We start from the raw sequence: 20753 nt of genomic DNA, 5'->3' as shown, positions 1-20753 counted from the left end.
TCCCAAAGGCGCGGGATTACAGGCTGAGCCACCGAGCCTGGCTAATTTTTTTATTTTTTGTAGAGACAGGTCTCACTATGTTGCCCAGTCTGGTCTCGAACTCCTGGGCTCAAGCAATCCTCCCATCTTGGCCTCCCAAAGAGGTGGGATTATAGGCATGAGCCACCATGCCTAGCCCCATCTGCTTGTATTTTCATCCAGATCTGTGACTGCAGACCCCGCAGACCCAGTGAGAGATGAGTGTCCTCTTCTGACAGTCTCCCAGGTCCAGAGGCTGTGAGTCTCCCTTCAACCTTTGAGCCCCTCCACCATCTGAATATGCCAATCCCTGACACCGAGCTTGAGAATTCAACAGTGGCTGTCTGTCCTGGAGATACTTAGACTGACAGCTCAGATGAGGGTAGTACCATTCCCAAAATGCTCCTGGTTGCTCCAACCCCATTCACGGATGATCTCAGACACAACCCGAGGGAGGAGGCTGGTGGGTGGAACTGGGACCCTCTGGGAAGGCAGCTGGGGTACAGGCCACAGACCCTGCCCTTTGGCAAAGGGAGGGAACACGGCCTTCAGGAGGAGAGTCACCAATGAATGTGAAAAATCCCCATCTCAGCACTTCTTAGAGAACTGACAAGTCCTGTAAAACACGGAAACCTCACTGCTTCTTTTCAATAGAGCTCTCCAGAGTGAAGATAGAAAGAGCGGGCTTTGGAGGACTTGGTTTGAGTCCCAGTGATGGAATCTCTGATCTCCTTGGTAAAACGGGGAGCATGTCCCCTGCACTGCCATTGGGAAGAATCAGTGACATGGAGGCCAGAGAGTCCCTAGCACAGTGCGTGGCATATAATGAGTATCAGTAAGCAACAGTCTTAAACATCATTCTTGGCTGGAGAGCCCAGTGGCTGCAGCTGACACCATTCTCCTCTGCCACCTCCCAGGGCCCAGCACAGATGAGTCACTCTAGATGTACACTGGCTATCAGAAACAGAATGGGAGCCACATTGATCAATGAAAAGGTACAAAGTAACTTGATAGCACATTTCATTTAACCCAATATATAAAAATATTATTTCGCCTGGATGCAGTGGCTCAAGCCTATAATCCCAGCACTTTGGGAGGCTGAGGTGAGAGGATTGCCTGAGCCTGCAGGTTCGAGACCAGCCCGGGCAACATGGCGAGACCTCATCTCTACAATAAATCAAAAAATTAGCTGGGCGTGGTAGCGCATGCCTGTAGTTCTGGCTACTTAGAAGGCTGAGGCGGAAGGATCACCTGAGCCTAGCAGGTCATGGCTGCAGTGGCCAGGAACGTACTACTGCACTCCAGCCTGGGCGACAAAGTGAGACTCCAACCTCCCCCCACAAATAAGTATTTCAATATGTAATCAATGGGAATATTATTATGAGATATTTTATATTTTATCTATCTATCTGTCTATCATCACCTATTTTTAAGTCAGTGTCTCACTCTGTCACCCAGGCTAAAGTGCAGTGGCATGGTCAAAGCTCACTACAGCATCCACCTTCTGGGTTCAGGCAATCCTTCCGCCTCAGCCTCCTGGGTAGCTGGGACTACAGATGCGCCTGGTTCATTTTCCTGTTTCTTGTAGAGATGAGGCCTCCATATGTTGCCCAGGCTGGTCTCCAACTACTGGGCTCAAGCTATCCTCCTCCCTCGGCCTCCCAAAGTGCTGGGATTACAGGCATGAGCCATGGGGTCTGGCCCACATTCTTTTAAAAATATATCAAGTCTTCAAAATTGGTGTGTTCTTATACGTATAGGACATCTAAATTTGATCCAGCCACTCTTCAGTGCTCAGTAGCTATTGTGGTCACATTGGACACACTGGCACCCATTGGGAACCACGGAACAGCACAGTGCTGGGCGGGCCCTTTCTTGTTTCTGCCCGGATGTGGGCAGAAGGGATCTGGGCCTATGTTTGAGGTAAAAGAACTCCCTCCCCAGGGGTAACAACCTTTACTGCAGTACTCCCCTGCCAGGTTTGAAGAGACCAGAAAGAAAGGTAAATTACCCAGAAAATAAATGGTTTATTTTTCTTTATATTCATAGCAGATTATACATAACCATCCAGAACCTTGCCTCTCTTGACAGAAGCATATTCTTTAACTGCACCAAAAAAAAAGAAAGAAAGAAAGAAAGAAAGAAAGAAAGAAAGAAAGAAAGAAAGAAAGAAAGAAAGAAAGAAACTCCAAGCACCCTGGCTTTGATAAGGGGTCAGCAAGACTAAGATAATCAGGTCCCAAATGTGACCTGCAAAAAGGAGTTTGGGTTACCTGGAGATTCCCTGCCCAGAAAGCAAGTGCTGGAGGACTGTGGTGATGAGGTCGCCCCATCGCACAGACCTCTCGACTCATGTGCACTCAGAGCTGAGCACATGAACTTGGGCATACGACATAGTGGTTAAAGCTTGAAGAAAAAAGTCCAAGAACAGAAACTGATATAGTCATCTTTATAAAAATTTATTTTATACATATATATTTTTTATAGAGATAGGGTCTTGCAATGTTGCCCAGGCTGGTCTAGAACTCCTGGCCTCAAGCAATCCTCCCACCTTGGCCTCCGAAAGTGCTGGGATTATAGGAGTGAGCCACCATGCCCAGCCCCTCATGACAGCATATTGAAGAAATACTTTATCCTCTGCCTCTTGTTGGTGTCAACATAAGAAAAGACCTGAGATTTTAAAAACAATGGAACTCTGAAATATGAATCAAAAACCCAAACAAAACCAAAACCAACCTTGCTAGAGATCCTCTTAAAAAGGGTCTAAAACTTGTCAGCAAAAGTTTTTGAGGTCAGTCCAGCGATACGGGACTGGGCTTGATAACTACGTGGTTCTTTCCAGTCACTGGAACCTCCATTTGTTTATTTATTTTTTATTTTTTTATTTTTTGAGTTGGAGTCTCACTCTGTCGCCCAGACTGGAATGCAGTGGCCGCTCCCGGCCACCACAATCTCGCCTGCTGGGCTCCAGCGATCCCTCCGCCTCAGCCTTCCAAGTAGCTGGAATTACAGGCATGCGCTACCACGCCCGGCTGATTTTTTGATTTATTGTAGAGATGAGGTCTCGCTGCCCAGGCGGGTCTCGAACCCGTGGGCTCAGGCAATCCACTCACCTCAGCCTCCCAAAGGCGCGGGATTACAGGCTGAGCCACCGAGCCCGGCTAATTTTTTTTTTTAATTTACTGTAGAGATGAGGTCTCACCAAGTTGCCCGGGAGGGTCTCGAACCTGCGGGCTCAGGCAATCCACTCACCTCAGCCTCCCAAAGCACAGAATTATAGGCTGAGCCACCGAGCCCGGCTGAACCTCCATTTGTTTAAATTGCACTTGGAAAGACAGGCATAAGATGACATTTGGACAGATACCACTTTCTGTGAGTAGAAAAGAACTGATTTTAGCTGTGTAGAGAGAATTTTGTGGGGGGAATGCATAATGACAATTCTAAACCCAGATTTTCTGTCTGATCTCCCGTCTACAGAAAGTTTGATGATCAAAAGCAAGTTGAAAACCATGTATGTGTTAAGGTCACTCTCAACAGTTTTACCTTAAATGACAAGGAAAAGACAAGGAAATGAATTTAAGGTACTCAAGCCCCAAATATACGATTCCATTCCTATTTGCTTCATTTTCTTTTTTCCTTCTTAATCAGTTGGAGAAAACACTAGAAACAACAGTCATGGACTACGCTGACCTCATTCTTCATGGGGCCGAGACTGGACAAGGTGCATTTCCCAGATGCTGAAGGGAGGGATCCAACAAGGACGTGGGCATCCAACCCTACAGGGCCTGGCTTCCTGCTTGGGGAGGTCACCTGGAAGTGATCAAAATTCTCTGACACCTGCCAAAGTAGTAAGATATTTGAAAAACCTATTATGAACAGAAATATTAAGGGTTAGTCATTATTTTCCTAAATCTTCTCAGTGGTTTAAGGTCAAATGTCTATTTCAGGTATCCATTTCTTTTGAATGCTATAGAGGCAAGATATAGGGTTTTAATATAATTATCAATCTAGCCTGAAAAATATACTTCAGTGTCCGATGATTTGAAACTTCCTCTGAGATATCAGGGAATTAAATGAATTAAAAGATTTAAAGAATATAACTATAGAAGTGTGAGTATACATATGTTTCATATGTTTGCTTCTTCTAACCTGCTTCTCGACCCAATTCTGCTGGTGATCATTAACATAACAGTGGGCAAAAAGGACGTGCAAAATTCAACACAGCACACATCCTGACATGTTTCCAAAAACCAAGAGAAATTGAGAAGCGGGAAATAAATAGCAACATCAACCACAAAAAGACCATCACCCACTCTAGAGTTTCACATGTCCTTGCTGGCCCAGAATTCCCACTCAGTCCCGTTCCTGCCCCAAATGGATGCCCTCCTGAGTACTTTGTGCACTTGTACACAGGTCAGGGTAGGCTCCAGGCCAGCCAGCATGACAGCAAGGAAGGGATATCCCCAGAGGAGACTCCAAAGACAGAAAAACACAAAAGGAAACAAAAATACAAAAAAATCTCCCCACAAAAATGATAACTATATGAAGTCACACATTTGTTAATTAGCTAGATTTAACTATCCCACATGTATATGCATTTCAAAACATCATGTTGTACATGATAAATACATACCATTTTATCTTTCAATGTAAAACAATAACAAAAACAAAATACCCCGGGTCCACTACACCAGCCTGAAAGCAGTATTTGATGGAGGGCATCTTGCTTCCAGAAGCCTGCAGGTCAGTTCAAGGGAGCCGAGCCAGCCCAGTGAAACCCTGTTATTTCCTGTTTTTGAAGGACGGCGGAGAGAGGTTCTCAGAGGGGAAGACATAACATGAACCACTCCTCTGCAGCAGCCCGGACACCCTGGAAAGAGTTCTCCTTGAAGCCATGCGAAGCAGAGAGGCCTTCACATCATGGACCACCACCATGTGCACCTGGGTTGAAGCGGGAACAGGTCGATGGTGCTGCCCACCTGGTCTCACTGTTCTTGACCCCTCTTCGTGACATCTGGCCCTACGAGGCCAGGGACCTGTGCTCTCCACGGCAACCTGTGAGTCTCCTTCTCTTGCCCGTCTTCTTCAGGACCCCTTTCGTTCCGAGAGAACCAGCAAGGCTTCTCCGAGTCCACCGAGCAGGAGGCTGCAAACGACAGCATGGGATCAGCTCTCTGCCCAGTGGGGCTGATGGGGCTGCCTGGCACCCACATACAACAGCACAGAGAATGCCTCCCCTCATTCTACAACTGTGACTCTCTTACCAGCCCAGACTGCCATGCTTCCAGGTCAAGCCGGGGAACCACCCCATCATCACTCTGGCCCACCCTCAGGTATACCTGGGAGGCAAGTGGGTGGGGAGGCAGGCTTGATACCTTCCCCCAGGAAGGAAGGTGATGACAGTCCCGCGCACCCCGACCAGGTGGGGGTGGCAGGCATGGATAAATGCTCTCTGGCAGAAACACAGAGAGCCCTCTGCTGCTCTTTGCTAAAGAGGGTTGGTGGGTATGAGATCATGCAGGTATCCATCATCTTAAAGTTATTAAGGTGACATTCTCAGCATCTTTTTACTGCATTTAGACCGAGGAACATTTAAAGGTGAAAATACAAACAGAGAGTCATGAATTTCCCACCAGCACAGAAAGAAATATGGTCAGTGGTGGGATCTAGAGACAGTGAGAAAAGAAGAGCTGAATATTTTAACACGCCTGAAATGTAACACATGCAAAGGTCTATCCACGTTCTATTTCAGACTTCTCCGGAGACGGTCTGGTGTCTATCTCAATGCCCTGTCATTCTTCTGGGGTCTGGGCGGGGCCCTCACTAAAGGATCATGATGATGGGTCCTAGATGGGGATACGCCCTTATCCAGAGGTGCCAACAACCCTTTCAATCTGATCCTTTTCTTTCTCTCTCTCCCATCCACCCCTGACACCCCAATCCTTCGCCTGCACATTCACAACACATCTACATCCGGGCCATGGTGCCTATATGTTTCTAACATGTCTGGGGTGCTGAACATATGAAACACACATAGGCTCTTCATGTTACATTCCCAGTGAAAAATGTCCCCTCTGTGAGCGACCTTAACATACAAGTAACTTGTACCACTTTTCACTTTCAGTAAAAGAACGAAGCAACTACGTGTGAGAACATAAAAACAATTCACATTAGAACCAGGCAGACCTGTATTCAAGTTTTGGCCCAGGCATTTATTAGCAAGGTGATCTGGTGCGTGTTATTTGGCCTCAGTTTCTTCATCTGTACCACAGGAGATGTGAGGCTGAGAAATAATATTCCAGAAGGAAGCCACCCCTGTGTTTGGCCTCTAATGGACAATCAATAAAATACGAGTGTTCTCCAGCTGCCTGCTCTCCCAGAGCAGCTGTCCACTCCCTGGCAGTCCTCACTGGCCACCCAGCCTCTGCCTGAAGACGCCTAGTGAGGGCTCATCCTGTTGAGTGAGGCAACCCCGCCTCACCCATGAGCAGCTTACATCACTGGACTAACGCACATCCCCATGGGCATTTCACTTATGGAGGCCATCATGGTTGGCTGGGGACTGACCCAACTAGCCCCTCCTCACACTGACCCTACAGTGGCCACTTAGGACCTCACTGCAAGACCAAGTTCTGCTTTCTAGAACAAAGAGAACAAATCTACTCCATCAACCTAGAGCCTGGGGAAATCCCCCCAACCACCTCCATCTCCTCTTTCTGGTGACTAAAAGTCTCTGGGCAGAGGCAGTGGGAAACACTTGGTCAAGGAGCCACTCACTGAGTTGGGTGGTCGATGGGAGGATGGACCCCGGCCAGCTCACAGCTGGGATGGCGATGAGAGGGGGGCGAGGACGATAAACGCCTAGTATCTTAAGCTCCAAGTTATGCACTGTTCTCTTTCCTACAAAAATCATATTATATTATTAACAGTGCTACTAAACCGGTCAATTCTATTTAACTCATAACAACATAGCTGGAATTAGTGTCCATGTTATGAACCAAATAAATTCCCGAGGACTTTTCTGGATCTGTAATCATCAGTTATAGGGTTGCTTCTGTGAGAAACTGTGGTCCAACTTTCAAAACACCATATTTGGAATCATGGCCCCTCTGTGAAGTCCAGAGTCTGTTCATCCCATGTCTAGTCAGGACCCCAGGAGCTAAAGGGCTCTGTCGCCTCTTCCCTTTGGGAAAAGCCACGGCTGTGGAGGGGATGCCGTTTTTTTCTTACACAGGCGCACCTCTAAAGCCCTGGCTTTTCCTTTCAAGCAACTGCTGTTGCCCTCCAGACCCCTTCCAGAATGCGTCTGCCATCTTGGCAAGCCCCAGGTCAAGGCAGTCACTGCGCCCGGATGTGAGGGCTGTAGGGAGCTTTGGGTTGGGGAGGGTTTTATTTCTGCAAATGTAACCGGGGGCGCAGGCATTTTATACACTTTCCACTAATCCTCCTTAATCACCAGGGAGAGGACCGGGTAGAGGCTGGCCCCCTGCCACTTGTGCTTCCACAGCCTTAGAACAATGCTGGAGTATAATCACCTTGCCTTCAACCCTTTGGCTGAGCTATTTTATGAAACACCAATGCAGCTTAGTAAATGCTAAAATGAAAACAAACCTTGGTTCAGTTTACTGTAAAGAGAGCCAGGGAGGTGATCTTTGATGTTGTTTTCTAAACAGAAGGAGAGGCTGACACGGGTCCAGGAATTTTAATAGCATTACAACTATTTAAGTCAGAGCTTGACTGAACTGTTTGTAAATCTCGTAATCCCTGTCATTCCTGAAATGAACAAACTTCAAGTGACTAAGGCATAAATATCAGACTGCAGGGCACACACAGCCAGAGATACCCATCACTAGTGTCTCGGCCAGGGGTTTATTTTCAGTATCTCCGCAGCCCTTCTCTTTTCTCCGACGGAGGAACAAAGGCCCCATCTCAATTTGACACATATTATTGTGGTTATTTGGTTAATTCCTATTGAGCCCAGGAGCTGAAGGGCTCTGTCGCCTCTTCTCTTTAGGAAAAGTCATGACTGGGAAGGGGAAGCCATTTTTTCTGACGCAGGCGCACCTCTAAAGCCCTGGCTTTTCCTTTTAAGCAACTGCCGTTGCCCTCCAGACCCTTTCCAGAACACGTCTGCCATTTTGGCAAGCCCCTGGGCAAGCAGAGTCACTGTACCTGGATACAAGGGCTGCAGAGGACGGAGACTGCATCCTTTTCATGGCTGCGGGCCCCACACCTCATGTGAGACCCAATCAATGTTTATTCAGTGAATGACTAGATTGTTGCATTTGTTCCCTCTTCTCCCATCTATATTAAAATATTTTTGCTTTTTCCTCTCATATCTCAATGTCCCATTCCTTCAGGGTCTTGCTGAGTGAATTCATAAACTGATAAATTATGTTAACATTTGAGGCGGAGAGCAAGAGTTGTTAGATGGCCCTTCTTAGACAGCATTTTAGGGAGGAGGTTTCACATTTTTAACTCAAATGGAAGACTGGTAAATTTCAGACACTGTGATCCCGAAGGAATTTTGGAGTATGTTGGGAGAAGATTTTTCTTTTCTCTTTTTTTTTTTTTTTTGAGCCGGGGGTCTCACTCTGTCACCCAGGCCGGAGTGCAGTGGCTCAATCATGGCTCAACTCAGCCTCCATCTCCTGGACTCAGGCAATTCCCCTGCCTCAGCCTCCCAAGCAGCTGGGGCTATAGGTGCGCACCACCATGCCCTGCTAATGTTTTTATTCTTTGTAGAGATGAAGTCTCTTTATGTTGGCCAGGCTGGTCTCAAACTCCTGAACTCAAGCAATCCTCCTGCCTCAGCCTCCTAAAATGCTGGGATTGCAGGTGTGAGCCACTGCACTTGGCTGGGGGAAGTAATCTTTGCCCCTAAATTCATTCTTCCTACATGTGGGCAGTCTCCATGAAGTCCCCTCTAAGGGATAAGAGCTCCACCCGAAGACAATATCAGATCATTTTCTAGAGATCCTTGGTGTTAGTGAGGTCTGTGCTAGGATCAAGTTCAAGTGATTCTCATGGTTGATAAACTGTGATAATGGCAGGTTTGGTGAAAGACGGGCAGGGGAAAAGGTGATCACGAAATCCAAAAAAGCTGCATTTTGGTTTTCCTTTCTCTTCTCATACCTAAACTATTCCAAAGAGAAGGGCGACTCTCCTATCTACAAAGGGGCTTCAGAGGGACAGTGCCACAGCTAATTCCACTTGACAGGATACTGCTCACAGCTCAGAATCTTCCTCTTTTGTATGTGCTCGCACTCCCTTGCTGAGTTATTTTTTTTTAGTCAGAGTCTCACTCTGTCACCCAGGCTGGAGCGCAGTGGCACGTTTACAGTCACTGTAGCCTCAACCTGCTGGGTTCAGGTGATCCTTCCACTTTAGCCTTCCAAGTAGCTGGGACTACAGGTGTGAACCATCACACCCAGCTAATTTTTTGATTTATTGTTGAAATGAGGTCTTGCCATGTTGCCCAGGTTGGTCCCGAACCCGGGGGCTCAGGCAATCCTCTTGCCTCTACCTCCCAAAGTGCTGGGATTACAGCATGAGCCACTGTGCCCAGTTAGCTGAGATTTTGAAAGAGGAAATTCATATCAATATTTATCATAAAACTGCTAATTACAAAAATGAAAAATTAAATATGAACCTGGATATTTACATTAGTGGGCTTGAAGTAAATTTGTTGTTGTTGTTTGTTGGTTGGTTTATTTGTTTGAGTTGGAGTCTCACTCTATCACCCAGACTGGAGTGCAGTGGCCGCTCCCGGCCACCGCAGCCTCGACCTGTGGGCTCCGGCGATCTTTCTGCCTCAGCCTTCCAAGTAGCTGGGACTACAGGCGCGCGCTACCACGCCCGGCTAATTTTTGATTTGTTGTAGAGATGAGGTCTCGCCAAGTTGTCCAGGCGGGTCACGAACCCGCGGGCTCAGGCAATCCACTCACCTCAGCCTCCCAGAGTGCTGGGATTGCAGGCTGAGCCACCGAGCCCGGCAATAAATTGTTTTTTATAATACTTGTCTGGACAGATCAGTTGCTTTTATTTTTTTACTTTTTGACTCAGGGTCTCACTCTGTTACCCAGGCTGGAGTGTAGTGGTATGATCATGGCTTACCGCAGCCTTGGCCTCCTGGGCTCAGGCGATCCTTCCGCCTCAGCCTCGCCAGCAGCTGGCACTACAGGCGTGTGCCACCGCACCAGGCTAACTTTTTGATGTTTTTGTAGAGACAAGGTCTATATTGCCCAGGTTGGTCTTGATCTCCTGGGCTCGAGCATTCCTCCCACTTAGCCTCTCAAAATGCTGGGATTACAGGCATGAGCCACCATGCCTGGCTAAGACCAATTGTTTTTAATGAAAGACCCAAAAAAGTGATCAACATTGAGTCCTTAGGTTTATAATTGTTCCTGCACACAGTATTTTGAGGGCTGGCTACTCACTGTTAACTCTGCAAGTACCAAGTACACACTAGGCCTAGAGACAAGAAGGCGAATGAGACATGCTCTCTCTCCTAGAGATGCTCATGGCTTGGTGGGTGAGATGGAGCCTGCACACCTAAGTGTCACTCAGCACAGTGAGGGTCTACAGAGCCAGACACAGACAAGGAGTGGGCAGGTGGGGCCGCCAAGGGCCTGACGCTTGAGCTGATCCAAATCTCTCATTAGGAGATAAGCACGTTCCTTAAGATCTTGCTGACTTTTCAAATAGCATTTTCTCCACTAGCCCCCATGAACTTTAGATCGCTGATTTTCGTCTGGGCAATTTCCCACCTCTCCCACCTCCCACCCGCCCCGAGCTGTGCCCTGACCCAGGGGACATTGCAATGTCTGGAGATATTTCTGGTTGTTACAACTGAGAGGATGCTCCTGGCATCTAGTGGGTTGGGGTTCAGGTTTACTGCTAGACATTCTGCAAGGCCCAGGACAGACTCCCACAACAAGGAATTATCTGGCCCCAAGCATCCATGGTGCTGAGGATGAGAAGCCCTACTCTAGGTGCTTGTTTTGTACAGCCACTCTGTTGCCCACCTAAGAAGAAGGATAATGACACGTATATTTACACATGTATCCCATGGTGACTTCTCTGGAGTCAGAGACGGTGTCTTACTTACATCTGTAGTCTTAGAGCCCAGCCCAGCACTTTGTGGAATGAATGAATATACAAACAAATGGACAGAGGCTAGAGCAGGGTCCTCTGGCCTCAGCAGCCGGGATGGTAGAGGCCATGCTGAACAGGAGAGCATGTGCCCACGAGAGCAGGCCGCCTCCTAACTCCGGCTGCTGTGTCGAGCACCCACCCAACACTAACAGCTGCTCCCCATTTCCAAAAGAATCTGGAAATCTGGACTTGTATGAGGAAATCACCTGATTTCTAAATGTTGATGATTAATACAAAATTTGAAAAGCAAAACACAAGAAATAACCGTACGGGCAAACAGTAGGTCCAAGCAAAACAAGCCAGCAGCCTCTGTCCCTTGTGACTTCTGATCAGTGTAAACTCCCATGTGACAGGGACGAGCCACCCCTGCCAGGGCTCTGAGAGGGGGTCACCCAGCCACGCCTGAACACACCCAGTGCACGGACAAGGCAGACCAGCCCGGTGCAAGACAGAGGAGCTGAAACCCAGTCTGCTCCCCTTCCGGTGGTTCACTTTGTGGTTGGAACATTCTTTGAGGCTGAAAACACACCATCCTTAAACCTCAAGAGCTCTCAAAAATCAGGAAATTCCAAAGTCAAGGTTCCTTTTGCAATAATCACACGTTCTGTTTCCTTGATTTGGGTACACACAGCCTTTCTTTCTGTTTTGTTCAGGGCATACCATGAAGTCCACAGGACGTGACACAGTCTGGAGACAGCCTCCGCCAGACTTTGGTCTCCTTAATATTCCAACTTGGTGTTTCCTCACGTTGGAGAGCTGTCTCACTCCTAGTTCTCACCCTACTTCTCACGCTCAATTCAAGGCCTGGGTTTCTTTGGCTCATTTTGAAATTCTGTATAAAATATAGTCAATGAAGGCTGATTTATAAGAAAGAAGAATATTCTCAAGAATTTAGAATAGGCTGGGTGTGGTGGCTCATGCCTGTAATCTCAGCATGTTGGGAGGCCGAGGAGGGAGAATCGTTTGAGCCCAGGAGTTTGAGGCCAGCCTGGGCAACATAGTGAGACTTCATCTCTACAAAAAAATTTAAAGATTAACCAGGCATGGTGACATATGCCTGTAGTCTCAGCTACTTGGGAGGCTGAGGCAGAAGGATTGCCTGAGCCCAGGAGGTCAAGACCGTGGTGAATCGTGATCATGCCACTACACTCCAGAGTGGACAACAGAGTGAGACTCAAACTCAAAAAAAAAAAAAAAAAAAGACTAACACTATGAAGACAAAGAATACAGAAATTTGGGGAAAAGTCTCAAGAATAATATAAATATAGTATACTTATATTTATATTATGCATGTATACATACGAGGTCCAACAATTAGGTTTGTGAACCATCCTAGAAAAAGTGCTACATAACTCACTGCTGAATATCACTACAGTCACATTTGAAGTACTCTCTTTGGAGTACTATGGAGTGTTACCAGCATCTAGTCCATCTTTCAAAGCAATTTTGGAAATCTTTTTCTGGAATGGCCATCAGAGCTGTTGTCAATTAAGTCTGCGAACTTGCCACCATGCACACTAGCAGCACTGTAAAAATAACTGTATTGGAACACCTCCCTATGCATGTGATCTGTCCCCCTATGATATTTTTCCTTACCCGAAGATAAAGGAAATATTGAAAGGAAGACATTTGATGACATTCAGGACATCAAGGTAATATGACCATAGCTCTGATGGCCGTTTCATAAAAAGAGCTCCAAAATTGCTTTGATGGGGAGACTAGGTGCTGGAGTCAGTGCATAGCTTCCCAAATGGAGTACTTTGAAGGTGACCATAGTAATATTCAACAATGAGGCATGTAGCACTTTTTCTAGGATGAGTTTGTGAATGTAATTGCTGGACCTCGTATATACATATACGTATTTCAGGATATAAATGTTTCTTATCTGGGCAGTTGGGTTTTAAGACGTCAACCTCCTACCATTTGTGTGCCCATCCTCCATACCCCCAGAAGGACAGGTGCAGAGGAAGAAGGATGGGGTGCAGAATTAACTTCTTGCTCCAGAGCCCCAGCTCCAGTTACAAATCACTAAGTCTCGCCATTGGCACTTCTGTCCCGTCTTCCTGGGTAAGAGGGGCCCAGTCCCCTTCCACGCCAGCCATCACCCTCGCCAAGCCTCTCCCCATCCATAAGGCCCACTTCATGCCAGTCCCAGGGCCCTCCTTCCAAGCACTCCTGTCCTCTCACCCTCCTTCAGTCTCCTGTGCTGGGCATTCAAACAGTCACCATCCGATCCACCCCACGAATGGTCTTTTTGATTTGCCCTTCCCCTGAGAACCTCCCGAGGGCTGGGTGATGGCTTATACTTCTCAACAGCCTCCACATACAGCAGTCACTCAATAAATATTTTTAACCAACTGATGGAATTATAACTATAGTATGAAAAATCTAAAACAATGAGTTCCCCTCCCCCAAGAATGTTGCACTGGACATTCTTAGGCTGCCGAGTCAGCCCCTCAACAGGAATTAGAACTGTCCCGTACTGGGTAATGCTTCCTCTGTTTTGCTGTCGAATCAACTAGATGTTCTTTACAGAGGAAGGCCAATTCATTCCCTGACAGCTTCCTCCTAAGCTTTGACCTGTGCATCATCCACACCGCCATAAATCCTTGGGGTTTCTCCAGTCGGTCCTGGCAGCTTATGGGGCTTTGAACACACAGAGACCTGGGTGTGAATCCTAGTCCAATCGCCCAGTAGCTATAACATCTTGGGAAAATCGTTTAAATGTCTCTGAATCTCAGCTTCTTCATCTTTTAAAATGTGGATGACTTGGAGGATTGCTGAAAAGTAAATGAAATAATATTAACGTAGAAAATGTCTGAAGCACAGTAGTTGCTCAATAAATGGTTGGTTATTATTAAAAGGAAGAGGAAGAGACAGCAGGAGGGAGAAGAAGGTATTAGAGGAGTGTTTCCTAATTTTTCTTTTCCTTCCATTTTTCTTCTTGGGGCAGGAAGCCCCCCTATTAGTGGCTCCCGAGAGAGTTTGGGAATCCCTTTTCTGAGTGTGGTGAGCAAAAAATATTCATTTCTGTCAATCTGAGATGCTTTAGATAGGGATTTGCCCTCAGGCAGGGCAATGAGCATGGACAGACCCTACAGAGGCAGTGACTTCTGGCTTTTATCCAAGAACAGTGCCTGGCACACATTAGGCGCTTGGTCAACATCTATGTATTGAATGAACCTCTTCCAGCCCAAGGCCACACAAGATGCAAGCAAACCTCTGAGACGTCCCCATCATGGTAGTCCACAGGACCTCCGGCCCTGCCTCTCGCATTTATCCCAGAAGAATCCCCCACTGGTATTTAAAAATAACACTGTTGTTTCTGTGGCTATGACAGCACCTGAGGGCATCATCCACAGAGGAAGTCCTGGGAGATGGGGGGCTGTCCTGGGGGGAAGTCCTGGGAGACAGGGGGCTGTCCCGGATAACAGTGCCTGCCCCCATCAGCCAGCACGGCGGCCCATGAGTGAAACAGGTGCCAACTCAGGAGGTCCAACTTGCAAACAAATACAAAAGAAGGCGGAGGGGAGACGGAGGGACCAGCTATTAGGATTACTCTCCTGGCAGGCATGGGAAAAAAATATTTATTTTCTAGAATCAGGCTTTACGTGAGTGAAGTCAAGCAATAATATGCTTTTTCTTTCCTGATAATACTAGCAAAGAGAATGTAAAAACCAATTCGAAGACTTCTCTGGGCCAGAAGTAGTGGCTCACGCCTATAATCTCAGCATTTTGGGAGGCCGAGGTGGGAGGATTGCTTGCGCCTAAGACTTCGAGACCAGCTTAGGCAACACAGTAAGAACTCATCTCTACAAAAAATAAAAATAAAAAAATAGCTGGGTGTGGTGGCATGTGACTGTAGTCCCAGCTACTGGGGAGGCTGAGGTGGAAGGATCGCCTGAGCCCAGGAGGTTAAGGCTACGATGAGCCATGAGAGTGCAGCCTAGGCGACAGAGTGAGACCCCCAACTCAAAACAACAACAAAAACCCACCTTATCTGTGAGGGGAAAAATAACATATTGAAACTGGAATGGAAATAACATTATCTTAAAGTGTTCCTCAGCCTGTTTCTCTTTTTAAAACAGAGGACAGGAGGCCAGTAAGCAGCAACGACAAACAGGAATTGCTCTACATAATGTGCTGTGTCCGGGACTTGGGCAGGGCATGCAGGCCCTGGTCATAGGGAAGGGAAGCCCTGTGTCACCAGCCTGGAGGCCTGACGAAGACCCACCAAGGCCTGAAGGATTCACGTGTGACCCATCGGAGAACCACTCCATATGGCTTCATTTCAAAAATGCTGTGGCCAGGCCCCTGGGTCTCATCCACCGTGGACAGAGTCCACACCTCACTGGAATACTCCAACTCTGACCACACCCAGCCTGTTCTCACTGTGAAACTAAACGGTGTGACTTCTGGCAAGAGACAATGGAAGAAGTGAGGGGTGAGACTTTCACTTTTTAATTTTTTTTGAGTCGGGATCTCATCCTATCGCCCAGGCTGCAGTGCAGTGGTATGATCACAGTTCACCGCAGCCTCCAACTCCTGGGCTCACGTGAACTTTTTGCCTCAGCCTCCCGAGTAGCTGGGACTACAGGTGTGCACTACCAAGTCTGGCTAATCGTAAAATGTTTTGTAGAGATAAGGTGTCGCTGTGTTGCCTAGGCTGGTCTCAAACTCCTGGGCTCAAGTAACCCTCCTGCCTCAGCCTCCCGAAGTACTGGGATTACAGGCATGAGCCACTGAGCCTGGCCTACTTTTTACTAGATGTATTTCTATATTAAATGTCTTACAAATAGCATGTATTGCTCTGTCATTTAAAAACACCTATATATTCCCCAAATTAAAGCACGCCCATTGAGAAGAGCAGCCATGAATGGTTTTAAACATCCCCTGCAGACCATGACCAAAACCCTTGGTAATGATCACAGCTATTGGTCTGAGTGTTTGTGAGCTGGAGTAAACAGTCTTAGATCTCCAGTGGGCAGAGTCTCATGTGGAGAGCTCAGAAATGCAACCCATCTGATCACTCCATTCTGGTCTCCGTGTGGTCATGACCAACAGGCCCTGAAACTAGAGGAGAGGGTCTGTCTCTTGTCACAGATGACAGTGCTGAGGCCTGACTCTGAAGGGCAAGCCAGGAGCTCAGGTCACGCAGAGTCATGCTCTGGCAGTAACATCTTCTCCACACTCTTCACATGGCCTTGTGTTGCCAGTCGCCCAAGCCCCCTCTGCAAGTCGCAGGCTCAAAGGCCCGTGAGGCAGGACTGTGTGGCCTTTCCCAAGAGGGATGTCCTGAAGCTACCATCACAACTACCACACCTTCCTCCCTGGGTTCTCCCATAGAAGGCAGGTCACTGAGTTTCTAGCCATTCCCCACCCACTCCTGCCTCAGCCATCCTTCTAAAGTGTCTGCTGCCGGGCATGGTGGCTCAAGCCAAGGCAGGAGGATTGCTTGAGCCCAGGAGTTCGAGACCAGCCTGGGTCACATAGCAAAACCTCATCCTTTACAAAAAAATATTTAAAAATCAGCCAGGTGTGGTGGCGCATGACTATAGTCCCAGCTACTCGGGAGGCTGAGGTGGAAGGATCACCTGAGCCCAGGAGATCAAGGCTGCAGTGAGCTGTGATTATGCCACTCTGCTCCTGCCTGGGCAACAGAGTTAAGACCCCCGATCCAACAACAGCAACAACAAAAAAAGACAACGTTTCCATAATAAATATATAAATACAAATACAACGTCTGGGAGTGGTGTGTCACACCTGCAATCCCAGTACCTTGGCAGGCAGAGGCAGGAGGATTGCTTGAGCCCAGGAGTTAGAGACCAACTTGGGCAACATAGTGAGACCTTGTATCTATATAATAATAATAATAACAACAACAACAATAATAAAGTGTCTGTTGGCCCCTGTCTGCCCTGCAGAATGCTTCCTTCCACCAGCAGTTCTCCCCTGGGCACCACTTCTGGGAGAGAGGTACAACCTAAGGAGCAGAAATGAACAAATGTGGTCACGATGGTGAGAACAGTCAGGGAGGAAACAAGCGAGGTGACGGGAAAGCTGGCAGGGCTTGCTCAGGATGTGGTTGGGAAATTCTCTCTGAGGTCACGTGATGTGGCGACCTGCGGGTGAGCGGCCAACAGACCGTGGGAGGAAGGTGTTCTGGGCCCAGCAGAAGGGCCCTCAGGCTCTGAGAAGGGGACGTGCACGCTGTGGTAGAGGCACAGAAAGGCTCTTTCTCTCCCTGTCCTCCAGACAGATTAGGCCAACGACCTCCTCTCATCTCTATCCGAGGCTTGACAGGCACTCCAGTCTCAACACAGCCAAGCCACCCCCCGAGCTCTGCCCTTCACACTGTTCCCTCTCTCAGTGACAGGCAACCTCATTCTGTCCATGGCTCGGGCCCCCAAACCTAAAGTCACCCTAGACTCCTCTCAAATCCTAATGCTTCAAATATCCCACCACGTTCTGCCTCCTCCATAGCCATCAGCTTGGTCTTGGCCATCATGGTCTTATACCTAGACCACTGCCGGGGCCCTTGGTTTTTCTGTTTCTTCCTGTCCCTCGCTGCCTGCTCTCCACACAGAAGACAGAGGGACGTCACTACAACACAGGAGCCAGTGGCCCTCGTTGCCTCCCATCTCACTCGTCAAACCTAGTGCCCACCTGGCCTATGCCACCACCTCTGCTATGGCCCCCATGCTGGCCTCAGCGCCTACAGCTCTCCTATTCACACCACACCAGTCACGCTGTTCCTCCTGCAGACCAAGCACACTGCCACCTCAGAGCCTGGGCACTGCTGCTTCCCTGTGTCCCTGAGGTTCACCCCCCAACTTCCTCCTGGTCTCTGCGCATTTATCTCAGAGAGAGGCAGCGTTGTCTTTAAGCACATGGGAGGTTGCATTCTAGGCAAGGATCATTTGGAGCTTGTCTTAGAAAGTGAGCGGAAGGGTCTTCTCTCTCCATACATATACAGGGGGTGGGGGAACCCCAAAACATGAAATATATTTATAAAAAATTGCGTTTTTGTTCTTACACCTTTAAACTTCAGTCACCTTCAAAGTACTCTCCGTTTGACGTAGTACACCTATCAAGACACTTTTTCCACTGCTCAAAACAGTTTTTGAACTTCTCAATTTTGATGCCTTTTAGGGCTTCAGCCGTTTTTTGTTTCACCACTTCCACATCGGCAAAAATGTTTCTCTTTAAGGATTTTTTTCATCTGGGGATATTAAAAAAAGTCATGGGGCGAGATCAGGTGAATAGGGAGGGTAGGGCATGTTTTTTGACAAAAACTGCTGAACACTCAGCGTGGTACACGCAGGTGCGTTGTCACAGTGGAAGCACCAGTTACCTGTTTGCCACAAAGCAGAACGTTTTTTCCCACAAGTTGTGACACAACCTTCTCAAAACTTCCAGATAAAAACTTCAGTTGACTGTTTGATATGGAGGAACAAATTCAGAGTGTGCTACAAGAGGCTGCCCTCCAAAAAAAAATTCCATCTTTGGGGGAACCTCCTCTCATACACACACACACACACACACACACACACACACACACACACACCCCTACACCTGTCCCTCAGTAGCCATAGGGGATTGGTAGACCTCCAGTGGATACCAAAATACATGGATGTGTACGTCTTTTATATAAAATGGCACAGTATTTGCATATAACATATGCACATCCCCCTATATACTTTAAATCATCTCTGGATTACTTATAATACCTAATACAATGTAAATACTATGTAACGAATTGTTAAACTGTATTGTTTAGGGAATAATGAGAAGAAAAATAGTCTGTACATGATCAGTACAGATGTAACCATCATAGGCGTAAACCAGTTTTTTTTTTGAGTCAGGGTCTCACTCTGTCATGCATATTGGGGTACAATGGCAGAATCATTGTAGCCTCAACCTTCTGGGCTCAGGTGATCCTTCTGCTTCAGCCTCCTGAATAGATGGAATTATAGGCATACACCCTAATTTTTTTTAATACAAAGATGAGGTCTTGCCATGTTGTCCAGGCTGGTCTCAAACCTATAGGCTCAGGCAATTCTCTCGCCTCTGCCTCCCAAATTGTTGGGATTACAGGCGTGAGCCACCACACCTGGCTCTGGTTAATTTTTTTATTTTTTGTAGAAATGAGGTCTTGCTGTGTTGCATAGGCTGGTCTTGAACTTCTATGCTCTAATGATCCTTTGTCTCTGCCTCCCAGAATAACGGGATTACAAGTGTGAGCCATCACGCCCAGCCAAAACCACATTTTTGATCCAGGGAGGCTGCATCCAAGGATGCAGAACCCGCAGATACAAAGGACTGACGGTATACACATATGCAGTAATATACATATGAGGTCTGACAAGTTCACAAACTCATCCTAGAAAAGTGCTACACACCTCATTGCTGAATATCACTACAGTCACCCTCAAAGTACTCCCCTTGGGAAGCTATACACTGACGTCAGCACCTAGTCCATCTATCAAAGCAATTTTAGAACTCTTTTCCTGGAAGGATCAACAGAGCTGTGGTCATATTACCTTAATGTCCTGAATGTCATCAAATGTTTCCTTTCAATATTTCCTTTATCTTTGGGTAAAGAAAAAAGTCACCGGGGGCCAGATCAGGTGAGTAGGGAGGGTATTCCAATACAGTTATTTGTACAGTGCTGCCAACATACACACAGTGGCAGGTTTGTGAACTTAATTGTCAGACTTCAACAAATAACCATGACAGCTCTGGTGGCCATTCCAGAAAAAGAGTTCCAAAATTGCTTTGATGGGTGGACTAGGCGCTGGAACCAGTGCATAGCTTCCCAAGGATAATGCTTTGAAGGTGACTGTAGTAATATTCAGCAATAAGGTATGTAGCACTTTTTCTTTTTTTGAGTTGGAGTCTCACTCTGTCACCCAGACTGGAGTGCAGTAGCACACTCCTGGTTGCTGCAGCCTCCACCTGCTGGACTCCGGTGATCCTTCCACCTCAGCCTTCCAAGTAGCTGGAACTACAGGCACGTGCTACCACGCCCAGCTCATTTTTGATTTATTGTAGAGACGAGGTCTTGCTAAGTTGCCTGGGTGGGTCTCGAATCCGTGGGCTCAGGCAATCCACTCGCCTCGGCCTCTCAAAGTACTGGGATTACAGACTGAGCTACCAAACCCAGCCCTTGTAGCACTTTTTCTAGGATGGCTCACCAACCTAATGGTTGGACCTTGTATACACATACACACACACACACACACACACACACACACACAGTGCCAAAACAATGTCTACACATTTTAAGAGATGTTATCTATGTATTACTTTTTGAAGTTGAATTGAATTATGATAGTGTTGTGTAATATGATGTTCAAATGAATGCTAGCATCACCATGCTACGGGTAGGTCTATATTGAGTATTACAATTTTTGTTTGTTTTTTGAGTTGGAGACTCACTCTGTCACCTAGGCTGGAGTGCAGTGGCACACTCATGGCCACCGCAGCCTTGACCTGCTGGGCTGAGGTGATCCTTCTGCCTCAGCCTTCCAAGTAGCTAGAACCACAGGCATGTGCCACCACACCTGGCTAATTTT

General features: G+C 47.3%; 1 protein-coding gene across 1 annotated transcript in view; it reads right to left on the bottom strand.

Moving 5' to 3' along the window:
• Positions 1-4232: 4232 nt before the first annotated feature.
• Positions 4233-20753, bottom strand: part of TMEM241 (transmembrane protein 241) — a 149414-nt gene continuing 132893 nt past the window's right edge. Inside the window, exon 15 of the mRNA XM_008060775.2 lies at positions 4233-5164. Within this exon, the coding sequence (XP_008058966.1) occupies positions 5104-5164 (61 nt within the window). The 3' untranslated portion in view covers positions 4233-5103. The remainder of the gene's footprint in view (positions 5165-20753) is intronic.

The sequence above is a fragment of the Carlito syrichta genome, unplaced genomic scaffold, assembly GCF_000164805.1.
Source record: "Carlito syrichta isolate Samal-C Ts95f unplaced genomic scaffold, Tarsius_syrichta-2.0.1 Scaffold304726, whole genome shotgun sequence".
Lineage (NCBI taxonomy): Eukaryota > Metazoa > Chordata > Mammalia > Primates > Tarsiidae > Carlito > Carlito syrichta.
The sequence above is the reverse complement of the archived record's forward strand: the minus strand, read 5'-3'. Positions and strand labels throughout refer to the sequence as shown.